This window comes from Mercenaria mercenaria, chromosome 12, assembly GCF_021730395.1.
Source record: "Mercenaria mercenaria strain notata chromosome 12, MADL_Memer_1, whole genome shotgun sequence".
Lineage (NCBI taxonomy): Eukaryota > Metazoa > Mollusca > Bivalvia > Venerida > Veneridae > Mercenaria > Mercenaria mercenaria.
The window spans coordinates 65,649,820-65,671,245 of NC_069372.1; the positions used below are offsets into that span (position 1 = coordinate 65,649,820).

Consider the following 21,426-nt stretch of genomic DNA (forward strand, 5'->3'; position numbering starts at 1 on the left):
CGCATGACATGTTGTCTCATCCAGGGGAATATTTGTGCCAACTGATATCTAAATCCTGCTTTGCATGACAAAGTTATAGACCGGACAGGAAAAAAATCCTCTTGACCTTTGATCTCAAAGTGTGACCTTGACCTTTAAGCTAGGGTACTAGGTGTCGTCTCATCATGGGAAACATTTGTGCCAAGTAATATTAAAATCCCTTCATGGATGGCAGAGTTATGGACAGGACAGGAAAAAAACTCTGTTGACCTTTGACCCCCAATTGTGACCTTGACCTTTGAGCTAAGGGTCCGGGATTTGCGCATGACACGTCGTCTCATCATGGGGAACACTTGTGCTAAGTGATATTAAAATCCCTTAATGAATGTCAGAGTTATGGACCGGACACGAAACAGACCCTCTTCATGCTATGTTAACATTTGACTGCTAAGTGTGACCTTGACCTTTGAGCTAGGGGTCTGAAAGTTGTGCATGACACATCGTCTTATTATGAGGTACATTTGTGCCAAGTAATATTAAAATCCCTTCATAGATGGGAGAGTTATGGACCGGACAGGAAAAAAGCCTTGTTGACCTTTGACCTCCAATTGTGACCTTGACCTTTAAGCTAGGGGTCCGGGATTTGCGCATGACACATCATCTTATCATGGGGAACATTTGTGCCAAGTAATACTAAAATCCCTTCAAGGATGGGAGAGTTGTGGACCGGACAGGAAAAAAGCCCTGTTGACCTTTGACCTCCAATTGTGACCTTGACCTTTGAGCTAGGGGTCCGGGTTTTGGGCATGACACGTCGTCTCATCATGGGGAACATTTGTGCCAAGTAATATTAAAATCCCTTCATGGATGACAGAGTTATGGACCGGACACAAAATTGCGGACGGACGGAATGACGGAATTACAGAATGACGGAATGACGGAAAAGTGCATTCCTATAGTCCCCGAAACTGGTTTTCAACCAGTAGGGGACTAATAAAGGCCACAATCATTAACCTGAAAGATCATAATTTGCCCTTCCTGTTGTTCCTGGGTGTAACAAACACATTAATTCTTCCCATTATAAGATACAGCCTATTAAAAAACCAGTCTTAATAAACAGGTTTTACTGTATCACTGTGTTCCCATGAACCTTGAAAATTACTGTCAGACTTACTGGTCAGTCTTTCAATCTCAGGTAAGACTTTGTCTTTAATCTCCGGACTTCTTTCTTCAATATCGCCTAATTCTTCATCAATCCAACGACTAGCATCCTCTTGTAATTTTTTCACGATTTTTTCCGATATTTCCTTCTTTGCTTCGCAATCAGGTTGCCAAAGATCCAAACCAAGTAGCTGTACTATGGCACTGAAAAAATCAGTATTTATTCCCCAACTTACAGTGCTTTTGTCTATTTCAACATATATCTTTCAAATCACTCATTCAGTGAGTTCTTACAATTTTTGTTAACATTTCTATTTGTGATTTCTTTCTTGATAGAGTATTTGAGACTTGTTTCAGGTATGTCAAGACTGAGAATAGAGATTCAAAAATAAAACTTTTTGGTTAGGAGTTGGATGTGTTTCATAACAACACATACCTGTTCCAGTACCTGTATTTTAACTCATTTTCAGAATAAGTAAATAACACCATCAACAGGCATTGATGTTTTTGCTGTTTTAATCACATCAACTAAGTTAATGTTGTACAATAGCCTTTCAGCTTTTGTGTTGAAAGAAAATTCTGTGTACAGTAACTTCTTTACCTTAGTTTCGACTTCATGATGTTGAGATTTTCTAACGTAGGTGGAAACAATTCAGGTAGATCAAAGACAATGTCACCTTTCTGATGAATGTATTTTGCTGCTACTTTCCTGTAGTTAGATATCTGAAAAAACAAAAATAATAATATATAACGAACACGGCTCAACAAGAACTACCGCTATGACAGTGTTCAATGGTTTGTCCAATATAAGTTTAACATAAACAAAACAGAAAGAAATGTTAATAAACAATTACATCTGGTAAAGGATTGGTACTATTTAACCTTTTTGTCAGAAACACTAAAATTCCTTGAATGAAACATTCCTTGGCAACCCAAATTATTTTCAGCTAAAAGGGCCATAATTCAGACAAAATCCTTGATGGAGTGTCCTCTTGCCCAAAAGTGGACATGGTGATGGTACACAAGTGTTAAAAGTTTCAAAGATATATGTCAAAAAGATTTTGTCAAAATGCGGACTGGTACGAAAAACTTAACCAAGGTGTGATGCCGACACTGTGGTGAGTAGGTTAGCTCTAATTATTTTTTGAATAGTCCAGCTAAAAATCATGTGCATGTTCTTCACATTACCTTTTACCCATCTGTCAAATTACAGGAAATTTTTTTGTACTGTTAAAGTTATCACAGAATCCACGTTTTTGTCCTTTTTTTTGCCATAGCAACAAAAACAAGAGGACCATGATGGTCCTGAATCGCTCACCTGTCCCAACATGACCCAGTTTTGAACCGAGTATGACGTCATTTTTTTTCTATTATTTGACATAGTGACCTAGTTTTTGAGCTCATGTGACCCAGTTTTGAGCCTGACCTAGATGTCATCAAGATGAACATTCAGACCAACTTTCATACAGATCCCATGAAAAATATGGCCCCTAGAGAGGTCTCAAGGCTTTTTCATTATTTGACCTACTGACCTAGTTATTGATGGCACGTGAACCAGTTTCAAACTTGACCTAGATATCATCAAGATGAACATTCTGACCAATTTTCATGAAGATCCATTCAAAAGTATGGCCTCTAGTGAGGTCACAAGCTTTCTCTATTTTTAGACCTAATGACCTAGTTTTTGATCGCAGCTGACCCAGTTTTGAAATTATTCTAGATATCATCAAGATGAACATTCAGACCAACTTTCATACAGATCCCATGAAAAATATGGCCTCTAGAGAGGTCACAAGGTTTTTCTATTATTTGACCTACTGACCTAGTTTTTGATGGCACATGACCCAGTTTCAAATTTAAACTAGATATCATCAACGTGAACATTCTGACCAATTTTCATGAAGACCTTGTGAAAAATATGGCCTCTAGAGAGGTCACAAGGTTTTTCTATTTTTAGACCTAATGACCTAGTTTTTAACCACAGTTGACCCAGTTTCAAACTTGGCCTAGATATCATCAAGATGAACATTCAGACCAACCTTCATATAGTTCCCATGAAAAATATGGCCTCTAGAGAGGTCACAAGGTTTTTCTATTATTTGACCTACTGACCTAGTTTTTGAAGGCACGTGACCCAGTTTCGAACTTGACCTAGATATCATCAAGATGAACATTCAGACCAACCTTCATATAGTTCCCATCAAAAATATGGCTTCTAGAGAGGTCACAAGGTTTTTTTATTATTTGACCTACTGACCTAGTTATTAACGGCACGTGAACCAGTTTCAAACTTGACCTAGATATCATCAAGGTGAACATTCTGACAAATTTTTTTGAAGATCCATTCAAAAGTATGACCTCTAGAGAGGTCACAAGGTTTTTCTATTTTTAGACCTAATGACCTAGTTTTTGACCGCAGCTGACCCAGTTTCGAACTTGACCTAGATATCATCAAGATGAACATTCAGACCAACTTTCATACAGATCCCATGAAAAATATGGCCTCTAGAGAGGTCACAAGGTTTTTCTATTATTTGACCTACTGACCTAGTTTTTGAAGGCACGTGACCCAGTTTCGAACTTGACCTAGATATCATCAAGATGAACATTCTGACCAACTTTCATGAAGACCTTGTGAAAAATATGGCCTCTAGAGTGGTCACAAGGTTTTTCTATTTTTAGACCTACTGACCTAGTTTTTGACTGCAGCTGACCCAGTTTCGAACTTGACCTAGATATCATCAAGATGAACATTCTGACCTACTTTCATAAAGATCCTATGAAAAATGTGACCTCTAGAGAGGTCACAAGCAAAAGTTTACGCACGGACGCACGGACGACGGACGCTGCGCGATCACAAAAGCTCACACTGTCACTTTGTGACATGTGAGCTAAAAAAGGACACTCTCTATATTATCATCTACTCATTTATCAAGTTTCGTGAAAAAATATCTTGTTCTTTAAATTTTATAGCACAATCCAACTGTGTGACTGACAGACTAACTGATGCACCTCTCTGCTGAAACACTGGTATTAGGGACTAATAAAAGTGATCCACAAAGTTAACAGATATCCTTTAAATATAGGAAGAAGAAGCAATAGAATGACAGCCTGGACCAATTTTAATTTAAATCTAATAGCAAAAAAATTACATTTTATAATAATTACTGACCTCAATATCAGTGAGCGGCATTCTGTCCAGCAGATTTTTCTGCCCAATCTGCATTGTGGCCCATGTCATCCGAAGGTTGTCAAGGGCAACATGAAGATTTCCTTCTCCAAGTTCAAGGTATCCTTCCTCGCTCTGCATCTCTAACAAGCATATCACATTCCTTAAAGAATAAAAATAACATACTGTAGATTAAAATATTACCCATCGAGCTTTAATTTTTTTTTTTGTTTTGATGAGGAAATGCATTATTTTCACAGGAAAGAATTTTGCTAGTTTAACTAGGTGCTTACATTGGGGTAAGTGAACTTCATATAAATTTGTGAAAATACCCTGGGTAAATACTATCATTTGTACAGCACTACCTCTCTGATATTAATTAAAGATTTATGATTATTTGCATAACATTGGATCCTTTAATCTACACTGGCCATGTAATAGAACATAAACAAACAATTCAAATAACAGACCAAGTAAATACTTCAACAAAGATCTGCAAGGTATTTGTATTTTTGGATCATTTAAATGATAGAGCACAGCCTGAAAATTTTTAATATATATATATAAAAGAAAACAAAGGAATATTTCACAATTTACTACTTTTTTTCAACAAGTCAGATCACTTAATAAGATGGGGTCTCAAATTCGACCTAAAGTCAAGTGGTTTACTTTAAGATCTATGTATAGAAACAAGTGAAAAATGTAATATTTTATACTTACACAATAGCCTGAGAGAGTTTTGAGATTCTGTGAGCCTCAGCAAACATCTGCAATATTCTGTGATCTTTCAGGGTCAATGACCCATAAATGTCTGCGATACTTCTCTATAACAAACAAATTTTTAAACTATTGCTTAAAACAGACAAATACCTAGTAAAAAAAGGATTTTAAATCAGAAGGTTGGAGAAATAAAGCAGTAAGTTAATATTTTATAAATTTAAATTTACTAGGTTCCTCTACTAAAAATAAAAGCCTCGATTTTTATATTTTCTTCAACTTACCTAATGAATTTAGATTTATACCACAGCAACCTAATATTTTCTATACCTCAAGTCTTACAGTAAAATAAAAAACAACTGAATAGAGCCACTCTCACATGGATCTACATGTCAATCCCAAACAACTTAGAGGGAATAGCTGAAACATCAGTAGGAGATAGGTCGGGGTTAAAAACAATTTGTCATAAGACAACTACAGTTATACATGTGCACAATTGGGAAGACCTTTTCTACAGTGCAGAGACAAGAATTTCTGAATACTGAGTAAGTCTGTTATCAAAATAGAAAGTATACATTTCCATAAAATTAGGTTTTCAGACACATCTTTCTCCATTTCTAGTAGGGATGGCAACAAGTATTGATTCTGGTACTCGAGTACTCGCCAATTTTTTCAGTCGAGTACTTGGTTACTAAGTCTTGTTAAAAGTGGTTTCCATAACCGGAATAGGTGAGAATCAGCCGTTCTTAGCATTTCAGTAACAGTAGGAATGAGAATGTACATTAGTTCTTCTTTAGGATATAAAGACATACGAAAATTGAGTAAATTTGAGCTCATTTAATGTCGTAATTATTCTATATATTGGCGACTAATAAAATGCTAAGCTGAACTTCTGGAGCAAACTGCGAAGTCGCCATAAAACTGTACTGGTTTACTTTTTTAGATTGTAAAGGATATGTTCTTTCTAATGTACTGCTAATTTTAACGTTAGCACACAGCTGTGCTGTGATTTTCTAATTGTTTATGATATAGGCGGTATTGCCATAAGTGGCATAATTACAATTTAGATAGATCATAATTTTGCAAACACGTGTTACCTGTCATGGGTCATTATTGCCCATTGTGCATCAATTCATACATTCATGTCTTGTATAATCCGGGTATTACTAATTAATTGAAAAAATGACAGGTATACACTTTGGTGTCATTTAAACGGCCGCGTTAAAATTGATGTGTTTCTAGTTGTTTTTTCTTTTATTTTTTTACTATTTTTCGAGTACTCGATTACTTAATTTTGCAATCGATACTTGGAATACCGAGCGAGTACTCGGTGAACCGGTTAACCGTTGCCATCCCTAATTTCTAGACAAGGATTCATTCAAAGTAAATGTTAAAAGTGCTTATTCCTTAGTTACCCATCTTTAAATGTCAAATATGCTTTTCCACATATTTTTCTCCATTTTTAAGTCACCATATCTATAAACAATATGAGAGAAGTGTGAATTTCTATCCATCCTTAAAGGTAAACTGTTACAACAGTCACATTGTGTTTCTTTCGGTGCAAAACCTATGAATGCTCTCTATGACCTTTCTACTAAATCCTTCAGTTCATTTACCATGTTTTGCAAGCCTTATATACAGTTACTTTTTAGGCAAAAACTGCAATGCAAGTTTAACACTGGACCTTTCAGTCAAATTTAGAACATAACTGATTTATCTAAAAGCAGGAAACTATGAAGGGGTCATAAATACTTTAATGTTAGGAAGCAATATGTCTGACCGACAAAAGAACAGTGATCCTACCCAGATGTCTGTTTGTGCCTGAAATAATGCCCCCTTAGTAAGACACATCTCTTAACTCATACCCTCAAACACATATCTTTCAATTTGGGCAGCACCATTTATTATTTGAATTAAGGGGTGTTTACTGAAAATTTACTGACTGAATAGTGAACAGTGCAGACCATGTCAGTGCAGGCTCATCTTGGTCTGCACTGGTTGCAAAGACAGAATCACTGAATCTCTAAACTTACTGTATGTGTAAAATACTTACTGAAGCCTTCGACTTCCTGTATGTGTACTGCAGAAACTGACGATAGGCCTGATAGTAATCCTCACTTGAGAACTGACAAACATCTTCAAAGTCCTGGAAACAAGGGTACAATAATGTTATATTCTCAACCAGATATAGCAAAAACATGTTTCGTTAATCCTTACCCTATCAAATTTCTATAATGAACTTGTCTATCTTTCAATCTGGAAAGAACCCATAACTGTTAAAAGGGGTGCATACCAAAAAGATACTGACTGAATGGCAGACAGTGAGGATCATGATCAGACTGCATGGATGTGCATGCTGATCATGATCTACATTGGTCGCAAAGGCAGAATCAATCGTGTCCAGCATGATAAGGGTTAATTGGCCCACACACAAGTCCAACTACTCTTCGTTCAAAACACAATGAAATATAAATATATTAAACATCCTTTGGACAGAAGTTCGGAAAATGAACATATTTTAAACAGATACTACTTTGTGTTCATAGTTCTATCATTTCATGACCATAGTCCCACACATGAACTATCTGGTTATGACCAGGGTTCCACACCTGAACTATCAGTTTATGACCAGAGTTCCACATGAACTATCAGTTTATGACCAGAGTCCCACACATGGACTATTAGTTTATGACCACAGCAATATGCATGAAATATCAGTTTATGACAAAAACACTATGCATGAGCAATTAGTTTATGTCCAAAGCAATACGTAAGAGCTATCAGTTTATGACTACAGCATCAGAAAAAACTATCAGTTTATGACTATAGCACTATGCATGAACTATAATTTTATTACAACAGTTCCCTTTATTTCTAGCTTTTAATGACACATCAACTGCAGTCAAGCAGACACATTTTAATAAAACTGAGAAAGTTCTATCCAAGGATGCCACACACAAAAATAAGCAAAGATCTTTGAAGCATTTGTTAAAAGTTTTTTTTCTATTTTTAGCAATGGCAGTGCTTAAAACAGATCCAAGCAGATCCATTTGAAAAAAAAATATAAGTCTTTGCAGTCCTTCTATAGCACAAGCTTGGTGAATATCTATCATGTGAATAAGTCATTTAAAAGTTCTGTTTGCTAGAACAAAACTGAAAGAGGTCTATATAAGAATTCAGTGAAGACCAAAAGAGAATAAGCTGTTTAAACTTTTTGTCTGTTTTTAGCTCTGGCTGTCTCTAAAAGAGGCTAAACGAAACCATTTAAAACAAGAGCTGTCCGTAAGACAGCCATTGCTCAATTTTTCAAATTGTTGTTGCAGAAGCAGTAATATTATCCTAAATGTTAAAATATCTATAGGGTTTTAATTCAGTATCTGCATTAGTTTTAGAGATAGTTAAACCTGCATGCAAAATCTTAACTAGGATTTTCTAAGTCCAAAAGGGAGAATAATTTGCCCAAAATACATGTCAGAGTTATCAGACTTGATCCCGTGAGGTTAAATATTGACCTAGAAAAAGAAAACAATAAGTTTAAAGCTATATGCCTTTAAATGATAGTTATAAATACTTGCATGCAAAATTTTAACCAAGGTGTGACACCAACGATGACACTAGTAGGCTGATTAAAATAGCTCGGACTATTCTTCCAACAGTTGAGCTAAAAAAACTGAGAGAGGATCATACAAGGATACCACAAACCAAGTTTGTTGAAGAGCTACCATGTGGTTTGTTAGAAGAAGTCAAAACTTGAGAGAGATACATCCCAGGATGTTACAAATTAAGACTTGCATAATTCTGGCCAGTAGGACGAAATAGAAAATGCTCAAGTAAAAGCATTGGATGAAGGACGATGGATGCCATGTGCCGGACCATCTGCTAATACTAACAGCTCACCCAGAACAAAATTCAGATGGACTTATAAAAGATGAAAAAAATGAAAAGGGATATTCTTAGAATTTCTGAAAAGTCAGTTTGATATGCATAATAGCAGAAATACTCATCACAGACACAACCTTAAGTTCAAGTTAATCCACAATATTAAATTTCCATTACCAGCACCAGAATTCATCAGTCTGTCAAAACTTTGAAACAGGTCAATCTAAGAGTGACACTTTCTAATAAAACATAGATAGTAAAATAAAAGTCATAGATATCCCCACATCTTACCTGTTTGTAGGAGATGCCCATTTTCAAATGGCATTTTCCGATGGCTCTAGTCCTGCCTTTTGCCCCCATTACCATTATATCATACCAGTCATCAGATCCTAATGCTGCGATCTCCTGTAAAATATTTAAATAAAGATACAGGGACAAGTGCTTCATGTAGGTCTGTTTCATACTACAGAATGTAAGCTATGGCAAACTGTCACCTACATCTGTCGGGGGCACTTAGTTAACTGCCTACATTTTTATGTTTACATAGATTTACTTCCGCCTGATTGTCAAAAAACCTTAGAAAATCAGTCTTTCCAAGTCTACTTATCACAAAAGGGGGCACCTGCTCTAACCCCAAGCAGGATAGAGCCCTGGGCTTGCTGATAGAATACAGCCCTTCCAGAACCCTCCCTGAACTAAATACTGAGGATAGTACTAAGAAGACTACAGGTAGAGCTCAATCATTCTAATTGTTTAGTGAAAGAGCAAGCATGGGTTCTGGGAAATTATTTGATTTTTTGGGGCATAAATTTCATGGCTCAGGCCACATATTATATATTATAGCTACTTCCTGGAATACATAGATTTCAACTTCTGAATATAGGACAAAGGAGAATTTTATTTTTTTGTTGGTATTTGATTTTCATGTAATAACACAACAATGAAGTTCAAGAAAAGGAGTTCCCCATCATTAATGATCTCGCACTGTTCAGCTTAAAATATAAACAACCATAATGTATGAGGAGTTTCACTGGACGATCATGTCAAACATTGATCTTCTTCATCTTTGTAGGACTGGTGGTGACTGGAGGGAAGGTGGGGAAATGGTGAGAGAGAGAGAGAGCAAAACACAAAAAGGAAAGCGAGGTCAAGCAATCCAATTCGCCATGGGACTGTCAGGTGTTGAAAAGGCTGAAGGAAGACTTTTGTCATTAATCCCAAACCTATCATTGACAAGTTTTGTAAAACTGTAGAAAGACTCATACCAGTAGTATATACATTCTTCACATCAACTGTACCTGTGCAGGAACAGTGATAATTATAGGCCTGATCATTTACTGATTAAGTAGAGTATACAGTGGTATATACAGTGGCAAAATATTTAAACACTTTGTTCACTGGCCCGTGTTCACAAAACATTTTCAGTCTAAGCTCCATGAGTTTGATATTGAAACTTTATTTGTCATTTATATCTAAATAGCATGATTAAAACTAAATTTTAAGTTAATAACTATTTTCAAGTGATTTACAGTAATAATGGTCAGTCTCAGTTGGAATTTAACATTGAAGTTTTAGTAAAATTGATATTGAAACTCAAACTCAGCTGAGACCACAAATTGTACCATCAGACAATAGAACTTCGTTCGACTCAAGCTTTAAATGTACAGCTTAATCATCTAGGCAACATAATTGAGCCGTGCCATGAGAAAACCAACATAGTGGGTGTGCGACCAGCATGGATCAAGACCAGCCTGCGCATCCGCACAGTCTTGACAGGATCCATGCTGTTCGCTTTCAAAGCCTATTGGGATTAGAGAAACTGTTAGCGAACAGCATGGATCCTGACCAGACTGCGCGGATGCGCAGGCTGGTCAAGATCCATGCTGGTCGCACACCCACTATGTTGGTTTTCTCATGGCATGGCTCATATATTCTTTGCTATATAACTACAGCAAAACACAGATTGCACACGGCTTCAAAGAAAGAATGCAAAATGTTCAAGTTATTTAGGCTTTCAAGAGATTCAAACACATACCGGTTAAATACAAGGAAAAACGTTGAGGACAGACAAGAATTGCTTGAATGAGACTGAGTGCTTTAGTCCTTGATGCACGAGTAGCAGTGTTTTACTGCATCAGATTTTAACCTTTAGCCAGCTAAATTTTTAAAATGGACTGGTCCATCATTCAATTTGGGCAATACCATTTATTATTTGAAGGGGTGTTCACTTAAAATTAACTGACTGAATAGCGAACAGTGCAGACCATGATCAGACTGCACGGATGTGCAGGCTGATCTTAGTCTGCACTGGTCGCAAAGGCAGAATCACTTGCCTCCAGCAGGCTAAGGGTTAAAATAATAATATACAAACCCTTATTGGGATAGTGATCTTTCCAACATATCCATTCTCACCATCACTGCCGTCACTGCTGTTGCTGTGTTTAAGTACACTAAGGAAACTGCAGTTAGAAAAAAACACTAGAAAATCATATCTCCATACAATACCATTGAGATTAAGTACTTTCAGCTTCTGTCAAATTCATCAAATAATTACAATGTATACACTGGCTTACTAGATTTGAAAGACAAAAGCTTCCAAGCATTAAATCTTTACATTAAAAGCATTTAAAGACATAACAATTTGATATCTCCAAAGAATAAATGTACTTTGTTTATGATTTCTTTAAAACATGTGAAGTTTTACAACATAATGTACAATTCACATACTTCTTAACACTGTGGTGTTTTTCTTGTTTAACCTGTTGGTCATGATCGCAGAGGAAAATTTGAATTTCATCCGTCAAATAATCTTCAATATCTCTGAAAATACAGAAGAAACAAATATAAACTACAGCTGTCAATAAAGGAGATTTATACCCTTAGACACCACTTTGCTACTGGGAGAGGAAAATTGTGTTATAATGACCTTTGACCTTCAGGTGTGACCTTGAACTTGAGTCTAGTGACCTGGGTTTTGCACTCAGCGTGTTGTCTTCATGTTTACAACTGATGCTAGTTTTATGAAGCCAGTGGTTAAAATATCACACAGGTACTAATGTTAGCTATTCTAAGTGTGACCTTGACCTTGGACCAAGTGACTTTGGTTGTGCACTTTGAAAGTCACCTCCATGAGGTTAACAATTGATTCTAATTTTATGGAATTCATTCCATAGAAGTTTAGAAGATACAGAGTGACACAAATTTAAATTTAAGCTATATAATTATTAACCTTGGACTTTATGACCTTGATCATGTGCTCTGCACCTTGTCTTGATGGGTTAACAACTTATGTTAGTTTTATGAAAATCTTCCAAGTGGTTAAGAAGATACAATGTGGACACAAGATTAAGCTATTTGACTCATAACTTACTAGTTAGAGTGACCTTGTCCTTGGACCTAGTGGTCTGAAATATATGCTTTGCATGTCATCTTGAATAAGAAAAGAAATAATGCTAGTTTTATGAAAATCTTTAAAAAGATATGAGAAAGCACAAACTAAAGCTATTTGACCTTTGACCTCAGTGTGATTTTGACCTTGGACCCAGTGACCTAAGTTGCACTCTGCACATTGTTGTGATAAGTTAAATACTGATGCTAATTTTATGATCACCTTCCTAGTAATTTAAAAGGAACAGACACAGTTAAGGTATTTGACCACTGACCTCAAAGCATGACCTTGACCTTTACCTAGTGACATGGGTTATGTGCTCTCATTATGTAACTATTTGAAGCTACATTTATGAAAATCTCCTAGGGGGTTTAAAAGATATGCAGGAGACACAAAGTCAAGCTATATGAACTGTGACCTCCCATTGTGACCTTGGTCTTAGCCATATTGACCTTGCTTGTGTCCTCTGCACATCTTGATGAGGTACACAATTAATGCTAGTTTTATGAAAATCTTACAAGTGGTTTGAAAGATATGGAGCAGACACAAAGTTAAGTTTGACTTCCAAGTGTGATCTTGACCTTGCATATAATGACCTTGGTTGTGCAGTCTGCACATCATCTTGATAAGGCTAATAACTGATGCAAATTTTATGAAAATCTTCCCAGTGGAGCAGACATAATTATGTACATACGGATAGACAGACGTACTGACATGCGTGACTCCATTATAGCCCCATATACACTGCATTTTGGGTTGTAAATATCTTAAAACTTTAAAATTCTAAACATTGTGTTCACTTGAGATACATTGATATAAACTGAAACAATATGTTTTTGTAATCATGCTCATAGATTTATAAAGTTTCTGCACTTACAAGAACATCAGCCAATTTTTGAGAAGCACTGGCACATTATTTAAAAGTTTCATCAATTTTAAGATATGATGTACAGTCGAAATTTTAGACTAACGACACTGACTGATATGGGACCAGGGCACATTATTCATGCACATTCAACTTAAAAATCTTAAAATATTTCTTTCTTTTCAAAATATAGCGATAAATTAGAGGTCTGCCTTTAAAGACATAAAAAGTAAACTTCATACGTAAAAATATATAAATTTACAGTGTAAATTCTTCATTCCACTTTGGATGAGAGCAGTTTTTTATAGTGCTCGTCCTCAGAACCTCTGAATCTAGGGACCCACTCCCTGAACAGTTTCCTTTAGAGCCAAACATGGGAGAAGCTGTTCGTGGAGAATGTTGTGGAGAGCCATTCCTTGAAAGTAGCCTTGGCGAAGCCTCAGGTGAAGTCATAGGTGAGCTTCTGTGGGAATTCCTTGGTGAAAGCCTTGGAGACATATTTTTAGGTGAATTTTGTAACGAGGACTTTCCACGTGTTGGATGATGTAATGTCAACAAGCAATAGCAGTTGCAGATATCTGAAAGATAATAAAAGGTTATGTTTATCAATCATTTACAGATAAACAACAGAATGAAAAATCTTTTTTATTCTTTAAAACACTTTTTGCTGTATCATTCAGTACCTTCAATAATCTTGGGTTCTGGGTCCAAGGTAGATAGGTGGAAGGAAGGAAGGAAGGAAGGAAAGAAGGCAGGAGGGAGGGGAGGGGAGGGTGGGAAGAAAGGAAGGAAGGTGGAAGTAGAGGAGGGGAGGGGAGGGGAGGAAGGAAGGAAGAATGGAAGTATAGAAAAGAAAGAGGGAAGGAAAGAAGAAAGAAAAGAGACTTTCTGCATAATGAAAATTAATGTTCTTACACATGAAAATGACTGTTTAACAACACAAACTTTAGCATGTTATAAAACACTACTAATCATGAGATGAATACTTGAGGTGATGTTTTGTTGTTAGGCAACAGCTCGTGTTTACAAACCTTCTGAAAAATCTGAACTGCGTAATCCATTTGCCTCAAGCACCACAATGTTGACTTGCATGTTATATGGCTGTGAAAATAGCGAAATAATTTGTTTCATTATGTATCATCATACAATCTGTAGCCACAAAATACCATAGTAAATTGTAAACACTACTTTAAATAAACAAATTGCTAAAACAGATTTTCTAGTGGCAATGACAAAATGGCATTTAAATGAGTATTTTGCAAAATGTATATATATATAGATACTTAGTTATTTTGGGTTGATAGCGGTTATGTAGGATTGATATCATGAAAGTACATGTATTATAATCATCTACTTGCGTAAATGTTGAAAGTGACTAGTTGATTTTATGACATTTTAAATTCTGCTTCAACATTACAACAGAAATTCATTATGTCACATATACCTTTTTAAGTCTATATAAACTTGTTAACCTGAATCATTTATATCAATGATCTGAAGAAATTCTTAAGTTTAAAACTTAAATGCAAGGTCTTGATGAAATAATGAAATATTAACATGTCAAATTGTTGCTGACTTTCCACAGTAAATTCAGGCTATTTGAAACTAGCTCTCAACATGAAGGAAAGTAATTTTAAGGTCCTGTAACAGATATGATCATAAACAATAAATCCATGTAAATTCTACATAAACTTGACTTGCAACCATATATAAGCATAAAAATAAAATTGAAGAAATTCACCCATTTATATTTTCTTACCAATGAAAAATATATCTAATATTTTTCACAGTGGAAATATCAGATATATTTCACTCTAATATTTCAATAATTCACTGAAAAACATGTAATAAAAATTATTTCTTACCCTATGTGGAGATTCTTCCATGATATACAACTCATGGTCCTCATGGTCCACCTCAAATACCTGAGAAAATCATGCACAATTAGCACATAATTTACATAAATTTATGACATCCAATTTACAAAAAATAATGTCCAGAATATAAATACATGAAGCAAATGTCCATCATGTTACAAATGCCTATATTACAAATCCACATTACACATGTCTACATTACAAATACATGTCACTGAAACAATGTCCATCATGTTACAAATGCCTATATTACAAATCCACATTACACATGTCTACATAACAAATACATGAAGCAAATGTCCATCATGTTACAAATGCCTATATTACAAATCCACATTACACATGACTGTCTACATTACAAAAACAGGAAGCAATGTTCATCATATTACAAACGTCTATATTACAAATCCACATTACACATGTCTACATTACAAATACGTGAAACAATGTCCACAGTACAAAATTGAATGTCTACATAACATGTCCTAATTACAAATATCTGAAACAATGTCCACATAAACAAGAGCTGTCTAATAACAGTGCACTTGACTAACTGAAGCTCTTCCACTTAATACTAGTTTATATACAAAAACATGTGTAAAGTTAGAAAGCATTTGACCTGGTAGTCTTTGAGACACCTGCTTATATGCAAAAATTAAATCCAAATTTCTCAAATTAAAAGGGGGCATAATTTTGACAAAATAATTAAAAAGTAGATTTATAATATGTAACTTGTCCTGGACCATAAGATCATGTCATGATATGAATGACATGTGTGAAGTTTGAAAGCATTTGTCACCGTACAGTTTTTGAGAAACCTGCTTACATGCAAAACTTTAACCTGAAGTTTTAAGTTGAAAAGGGGCATAATTTTGACAAATCTCATAATGCTAAAGACATGTGTGAAGTTTGAAATTATTTGACCTTGTAGTTTCTGAGAAACCTGCTTACATGCAAAATTTTAACCTGAACTTTTGTGACGCAGACACCAACGCCGACACCAACATCAACATAAAGTTTCATTTTAAAAAGAAAGGCTTGCCTGGTTTTGCAATCTAGGAACTATATCAAAGACAGCAAGTATAGCAGCTTATGATCAAAACAGCATAAAAGTTTAACCAAAAACATTGTGTAAAATCATCCCTATCGGCCACTTGTTCCATTCATAGTTCAAATGAGGGTTTTCCTTTGTTACTATTTAAATCCAATGAAACAGGAAGTAGTCGATTTCTCTGTCTTTTTTCACAAATATGACTAAGCGGTGAAAACATGCAGAGAAGCAGTCTAAAACCAGATACCCCTTTATACTACTGATTCATCAATGGCATCTAGCGGGGCTTACATAAAAGCTGCTTCTTTAAAATGATCCAGTGAATCCCTTGCACCCTTATATATCAATATCACCTCCAACTGGATCTTGCTATGAACTAGCCTCTCTCAATGAATCCAGTAAATTCCCGCCACTGCCTTGTATCGTTACCAGCTCCAGTAAGGATGAGAAATGTTACAAACTTGCCCCTCTCAAATGCATCCAACAGACAGAAAGTCTTGTTTTAATGCAGTAAATCTTACCTCAGACCATAAGTGATCTACCAGGAAACCTTATGGCCTCAATCTAACTTCTCAAAAGAAGAGAGCCTCCTCAAAAGACTTTTTTGTATTTATAAACTTACCTCCCTCAAATGATCCAGTAAATCTCCTGGCCTCAGCCCTACAGTGTCATCTGGGGCACCAAGTGGGTGCAACAAACTCCTCAGTAAACCACGGTATATGTTTTCATGCTGAAAAATATCAATGAAAAATATCAACTTATGTTCCAAAAGTGTGAATTATATTCCTTTAACCTTTAGCCTACTCAGGCGGCAAGTGATTCTGCCTATGCGACCAGTGCAGACCAAGATCAGCCTGCACGGATCATGGTCTGCACTATTCGCTATTCAGTCAGTAAATTTTCAGTGAACACCCCTTCAAATAATAAATGGTATTGCCAAAATTGAATGATGGACCAGTCCATTTTAGAAATTTAGCAGGGTAAAGGTTAACTGAAACAACAATTTGCTTGGATCGCATGCAAACCAAAACTTGCCCCATTATATAATGTTCAAGTCCTCTCAAAACTGCTGCAGTTTGCAACAGTCAAAAAAGAACCTGTCAGGGTTGATGTCTAACCAACAGCAGAGCTCATCCACCATGGCTCAATCTCAGCCAATCAACTCTCCCTAACAATGTTTCTAACCCCTGTCCTTTGGTGTCAGGGTTGTAGCAAAAGGTGTGGCAGCTAGAGTGAACCACCCCTAAGAAATCCAAGCAATGTGTCTAGCACCTGTGTCAATGGAAGACACAGGCATATTTTTCTGAACCTTGAGATAACATTACAACTGAACTTTGTGGGAAAATCTGCTCACTTTGAATGAGTCTGAGGTTCCAACATGTCTAATTTATTTAAGAAATACTTTATAGCAAAAAGAGTGTTTTAACACTATTTATGCACGATGGGTGGTGATACATCGGGCTATGCCCTCGTGAAATTATTTGTACGATGTATTACCGCCTGAGTGTATAAATAGTGTAACTGTTAAAACACTCTTTTGCTATAAAGTATTTTGATTCTAATATGCCCATAATCTAAAACAGTAGATAAAATATGGTAGCGATCTTTCTTGGTTGCAACAAAAACTTTGACGTCACCGCACGTCAACGTGATGTCATTCTAGCATAAGCGTGTTTTAACAGAGACAAGCATGATATTAGAATTACCAATATAACAATCCTGTGTTAATAGAAAATTTAATACCTGGTTTTCTTCCATATCACATCTGAAACTTAAAAAATTAGCCTGAAAAAGTGATCTTCTAATTAAGATAACAACACTTTTTTCTTAAGTCAATAATAAACTTCATGTATAGAACTAAAGTAAAATCAGAAGTTGTTAATTTCACCATGGTTATATCTAAGATGATACTGGTTGTGAATATGAAGTTAACAGAGCTGTGAACAACATTCATAGTGAGTGTGACACACTGGATGCAGTTTCAAACTTCAAACAATGTTGTTTCATAAAAAAAACTCTTAGACTATTGATTTCTTTTTTGTGTTGAAATCTTGTCCCAGATTACTCATGCTTAACTAATATCTCTTTTGCAAAGACCCCCATCAACTCTCTATATAAATCGCTGGTCCATAGATTGTACTACTTACAGACAATACCTAACTTTTACAAAACACAGATATGAAGTTAGAAAGCTTTGAAATGCATGCATATGTCCCTAAATACCTCCCTGCATCACACAACGTCATTAGCATTTGCTGTCAATCAGTATAATTATGACTTAAATTATTATTACTATTATTACCACTCATGAACAGACTCAATCAAACCGAGTGCTTAATTCCAAAGGATCTTTTTATAGATTTTATTAAAGATCAACAGTTACTGTCATTCATTTCTAGATAAAAGTAGAAAATAGCAATCCATTACCAAAATCAAAGTATGCAAAGAACTCTTGATTAGTATAAAGTTGTACTACTGGCCGGCTATTGTTAAACACTAAATTTGGCCGGGTTAAAGATGAGACTTGAAAAAAAAAAACGAACTTTAATTTCTGATGTGATATTATTAAATGGCTTCCTGGTCAATTATCAAAAATATTGGCTGGCAAGCTATTCAGTAAGGCCTAAAAAAAAATTCTTTGTTTCTGGTAACATGCTCAAAAAAATTAGGGTAGGTAGGTCTCAAAAAATTTTTTGGGGGGAATTTTTTTTATAAAGGGAGACTTTTCAGAAATTATTTTTGTGTCAAAAAATGAATGCAAATAAGGGGGTTATGCCTTTAGAGCCTCAGTAAGTTGATTTCTAACATCACTGACCATGTTTAAAGCATAAAAAGTGCAGTTTTGCAACTTTTTATCAAAAAGTTGAAAAAAATCATTCTCCAAGGCCATAAAAACATTTAGGGTCGGGCCAAAAATTTAGGGTAGGTCGGGATACCGGAAACAAACTATTTATTTTTTTTACGCCTAAGACTCAGTACAATCAGACCTCCCTTAAGCAGCCAGTCAAAGGAGAGCTTAAGGCTGGTGTGGCTGCTTAAAACAAACTGAAATTTGATCAAAAGTTCCTGGCTGCTTAAGGCAAGTGGCCACTTAAAACAGGTGGCCAGTAAGGCTGTTTAACTGCACTATAATACCACATACCCAGGTGAATAAAAAAAATGTTTCGTTCTGTTTTAAAAACCAGAAGTTTGTAATCTTTGCACTGCCGAATCTTTGAATATTAACATATTCAAGGAGCTGTCATTACTTATAGCATGATTAACTCATTATTATCAAAACAAAATTTCAGAAATATCGATCATTATTTAAAACAACACTGTTTTAAATTGAACCAATTAAAAAACATACCAACAACAGTTTTAAATTCCATGATGTTGATTTTCTATACCTATGTAGTTTAGGACATTGTGACTCACATGACCAACGGCTATCATGCACAGTTTTTTCGCCATAATCACTTTTTTTTGCATCGTTCATAAGTTTACAACAAATTTCACAAATATCTCTTTTCGAATCTTTCATAAAACTGTTTCCTGCAGTGTCAACCATATTGTCAACAGATTTTCTGCCCTTACTAATTGCTGCTAGTTTGTATCTCCTCGGATAATAATACTTCATTTACTGTTGTTGTTGTTCTTTATGATATCACTCAAAATATTCCGCTATTAACAATGAATCAGATTGTCAAACATTAACACTGACAACAGATTTTTATGCCCAGTTTACTATCAGGAGTATCAACAGCTGTTTGTGACACTAAATGTGAATAAAAGTCAAATCACAAATTCACCAAAAACAATCTGACTAATTCAGCATTTCATGATTAATTTGTGAATTTTCAAAGTTTTTTCTTTCAAGTTACGAATAAATTCAAACTTCCAAAAAATCTAAAAGAATCACAATTTTTAATTTAAAAACTATAAATTAAAGTATTTAATAATTATAGATCATATAATATAATCAGATATAATGTATTAAATACAGAAATAAAAATTTAAGCTCATAGACTAATATAATCCATGAATTAATGTTCATAAGATGTATATAACAAGCAAAATTAAATCTGATTAAGCCGAAAGTTAAATGTTTCACTGACTGACAGAACACTTTTAAACTGAAAACATCTTAGTAACCCAATTATGCTGACTTCAAATAAATGAAGCATACAGCAATATTAGACTTATACATTTTCTCACAATATTTTGTAAAACCTTGATTTATCAAATGTGTAAAAATAATAACACCCGAGAACTCAAGCATGATTGAAAGGTTAAATATTATCACTAATATAATACTAATTCACAATATATTTGGTTAAAAATCTCAGTTAGATTAGTATGTTAACATCTCCCATGTTATTTTGCAATAAATCGTGACAAACATAAAAATAAACATTTAAAATAAATGTTAAATGAGAGCAAATTCTTTCACGTTATTTCAAAGTTTCTCACGTACTAACAATAGTGAACTGTCTTTCAACATCGGCCCAAAACCGTCATAACACTACAAAGTCTTGATATTGATACTTTACTTTAGCACTAATTTCATGTATTATTCTCAATATAATAGCAACAGCTAATATCAAATCTCTTGTTGCTAGAAATAATACAACATGATTAAGTTAAAGCCCCTGGAGCAAACATAGGTGGTCATTATAGACAAACTGGACAGGGTGACTTGGTCAACATAACAAAAGCTTACGGTGTGGGGAAATAATAATCGTTTGCCAACCTCTGGACATCATGAGAATCTATATTAACAAGAAGAGTCAGGACAACGTTTTCTTGACCACTTGTGGCAAAAATGCAAGTAGTACGTAACAAACTGCTTCTTAATTGTTTTGACATGTAATAATTATTCAACCTGCCCTTAATTAACAGTATTTGTTTGCTATGAATAATTATAAGATTCATAACCTTGTATGAATCATATAGCTATTATAAATGCTAAAAAGTTATGTAATTCCACTAAAATGAAATGTATGCATGCTGACAAGCTTAGAGGGGTATGGACAGAAAAAATGACAAGAGGCCCAAGTGGGCCTAAGTCGCTCACCTGAGGCCGACTTTGACCTAATCAGATCTTGCTTGTGACAAAGTATTAAATTTAAACAAGAGGGCCATGATGGCCCTATATCGCTCACCTGTTATCACTGCACTTGAGGACAAGAAGGTCCTCAGAAAAAATATCAAAAGTCCAAAGGACAGTAACAACAAAGGGAAGAAATTTAACCAAAAAGAAAAAAAAATTCTTACAAGGTACAGATATGTCAAAATACACCTAAAAATTGGAGGAACCATCCATGTTGTACCACAGAAAAGTGGTCTCGGTTTTTCCCT

General features: G+C 35.1%; 1 protein-coding gene across 1 annotated transcript in view; it reads right to left on the reverse strand.

Annotated features, from left to right (window-relative positions):
- Positions 1-21,426, reverse strand: part of LOC123535236 (protein unc-13 homolog D-like) — a 66,716-nt gene that overhangs the window by 21,054 nt on the left and 24,236 nt on the right. Inside the window, exons 3-14 of the mRNA XM_045317810.2 lie at positions 16,709-16,816; positions 15,024-15,083; positions 14,190-14,259; positions 13,421-13,736; positions 11,633-11,725; positions 11,277-11,364; positions 9,197-9,310; positions 7,080-7,172; positions 5,030-5,133; positions 4,313-4,472; positions 1,742-1,863; positions 1,154-1,344 (exon numbers count right to left, since the gene is read on the reverse strand). Of these exons, the coding sequence (XP_045173745.2) occupies positions 1,154-1,344; positions 1,742-1,863; positions 4,313-4,472; positions 5,030-5,133; positions 7,080-7,172; positions 9,197-9,310; positions 11,277-11,364; positions 11,633-11,725; positions 13,421-13,736; positions 14,190-14,259; positions 15,024-15,083; positions 16,709-16,816 (1,519 nt within the window). The remainder of the gene's footprint in view (positions 1-1,153; positions 1,345-1,741; positions 1,864-4,312; positions 4,473-5,029; positions 5,134-7,079; positions 7,173-9,196; positions 9,311-11,276; positions 11,365-11,632; positions 11,726-13,420; positions 13,737-14,189; positions 14,260-15,023; positions 15,084-16,708; positions 16,817-21,426) is intronic.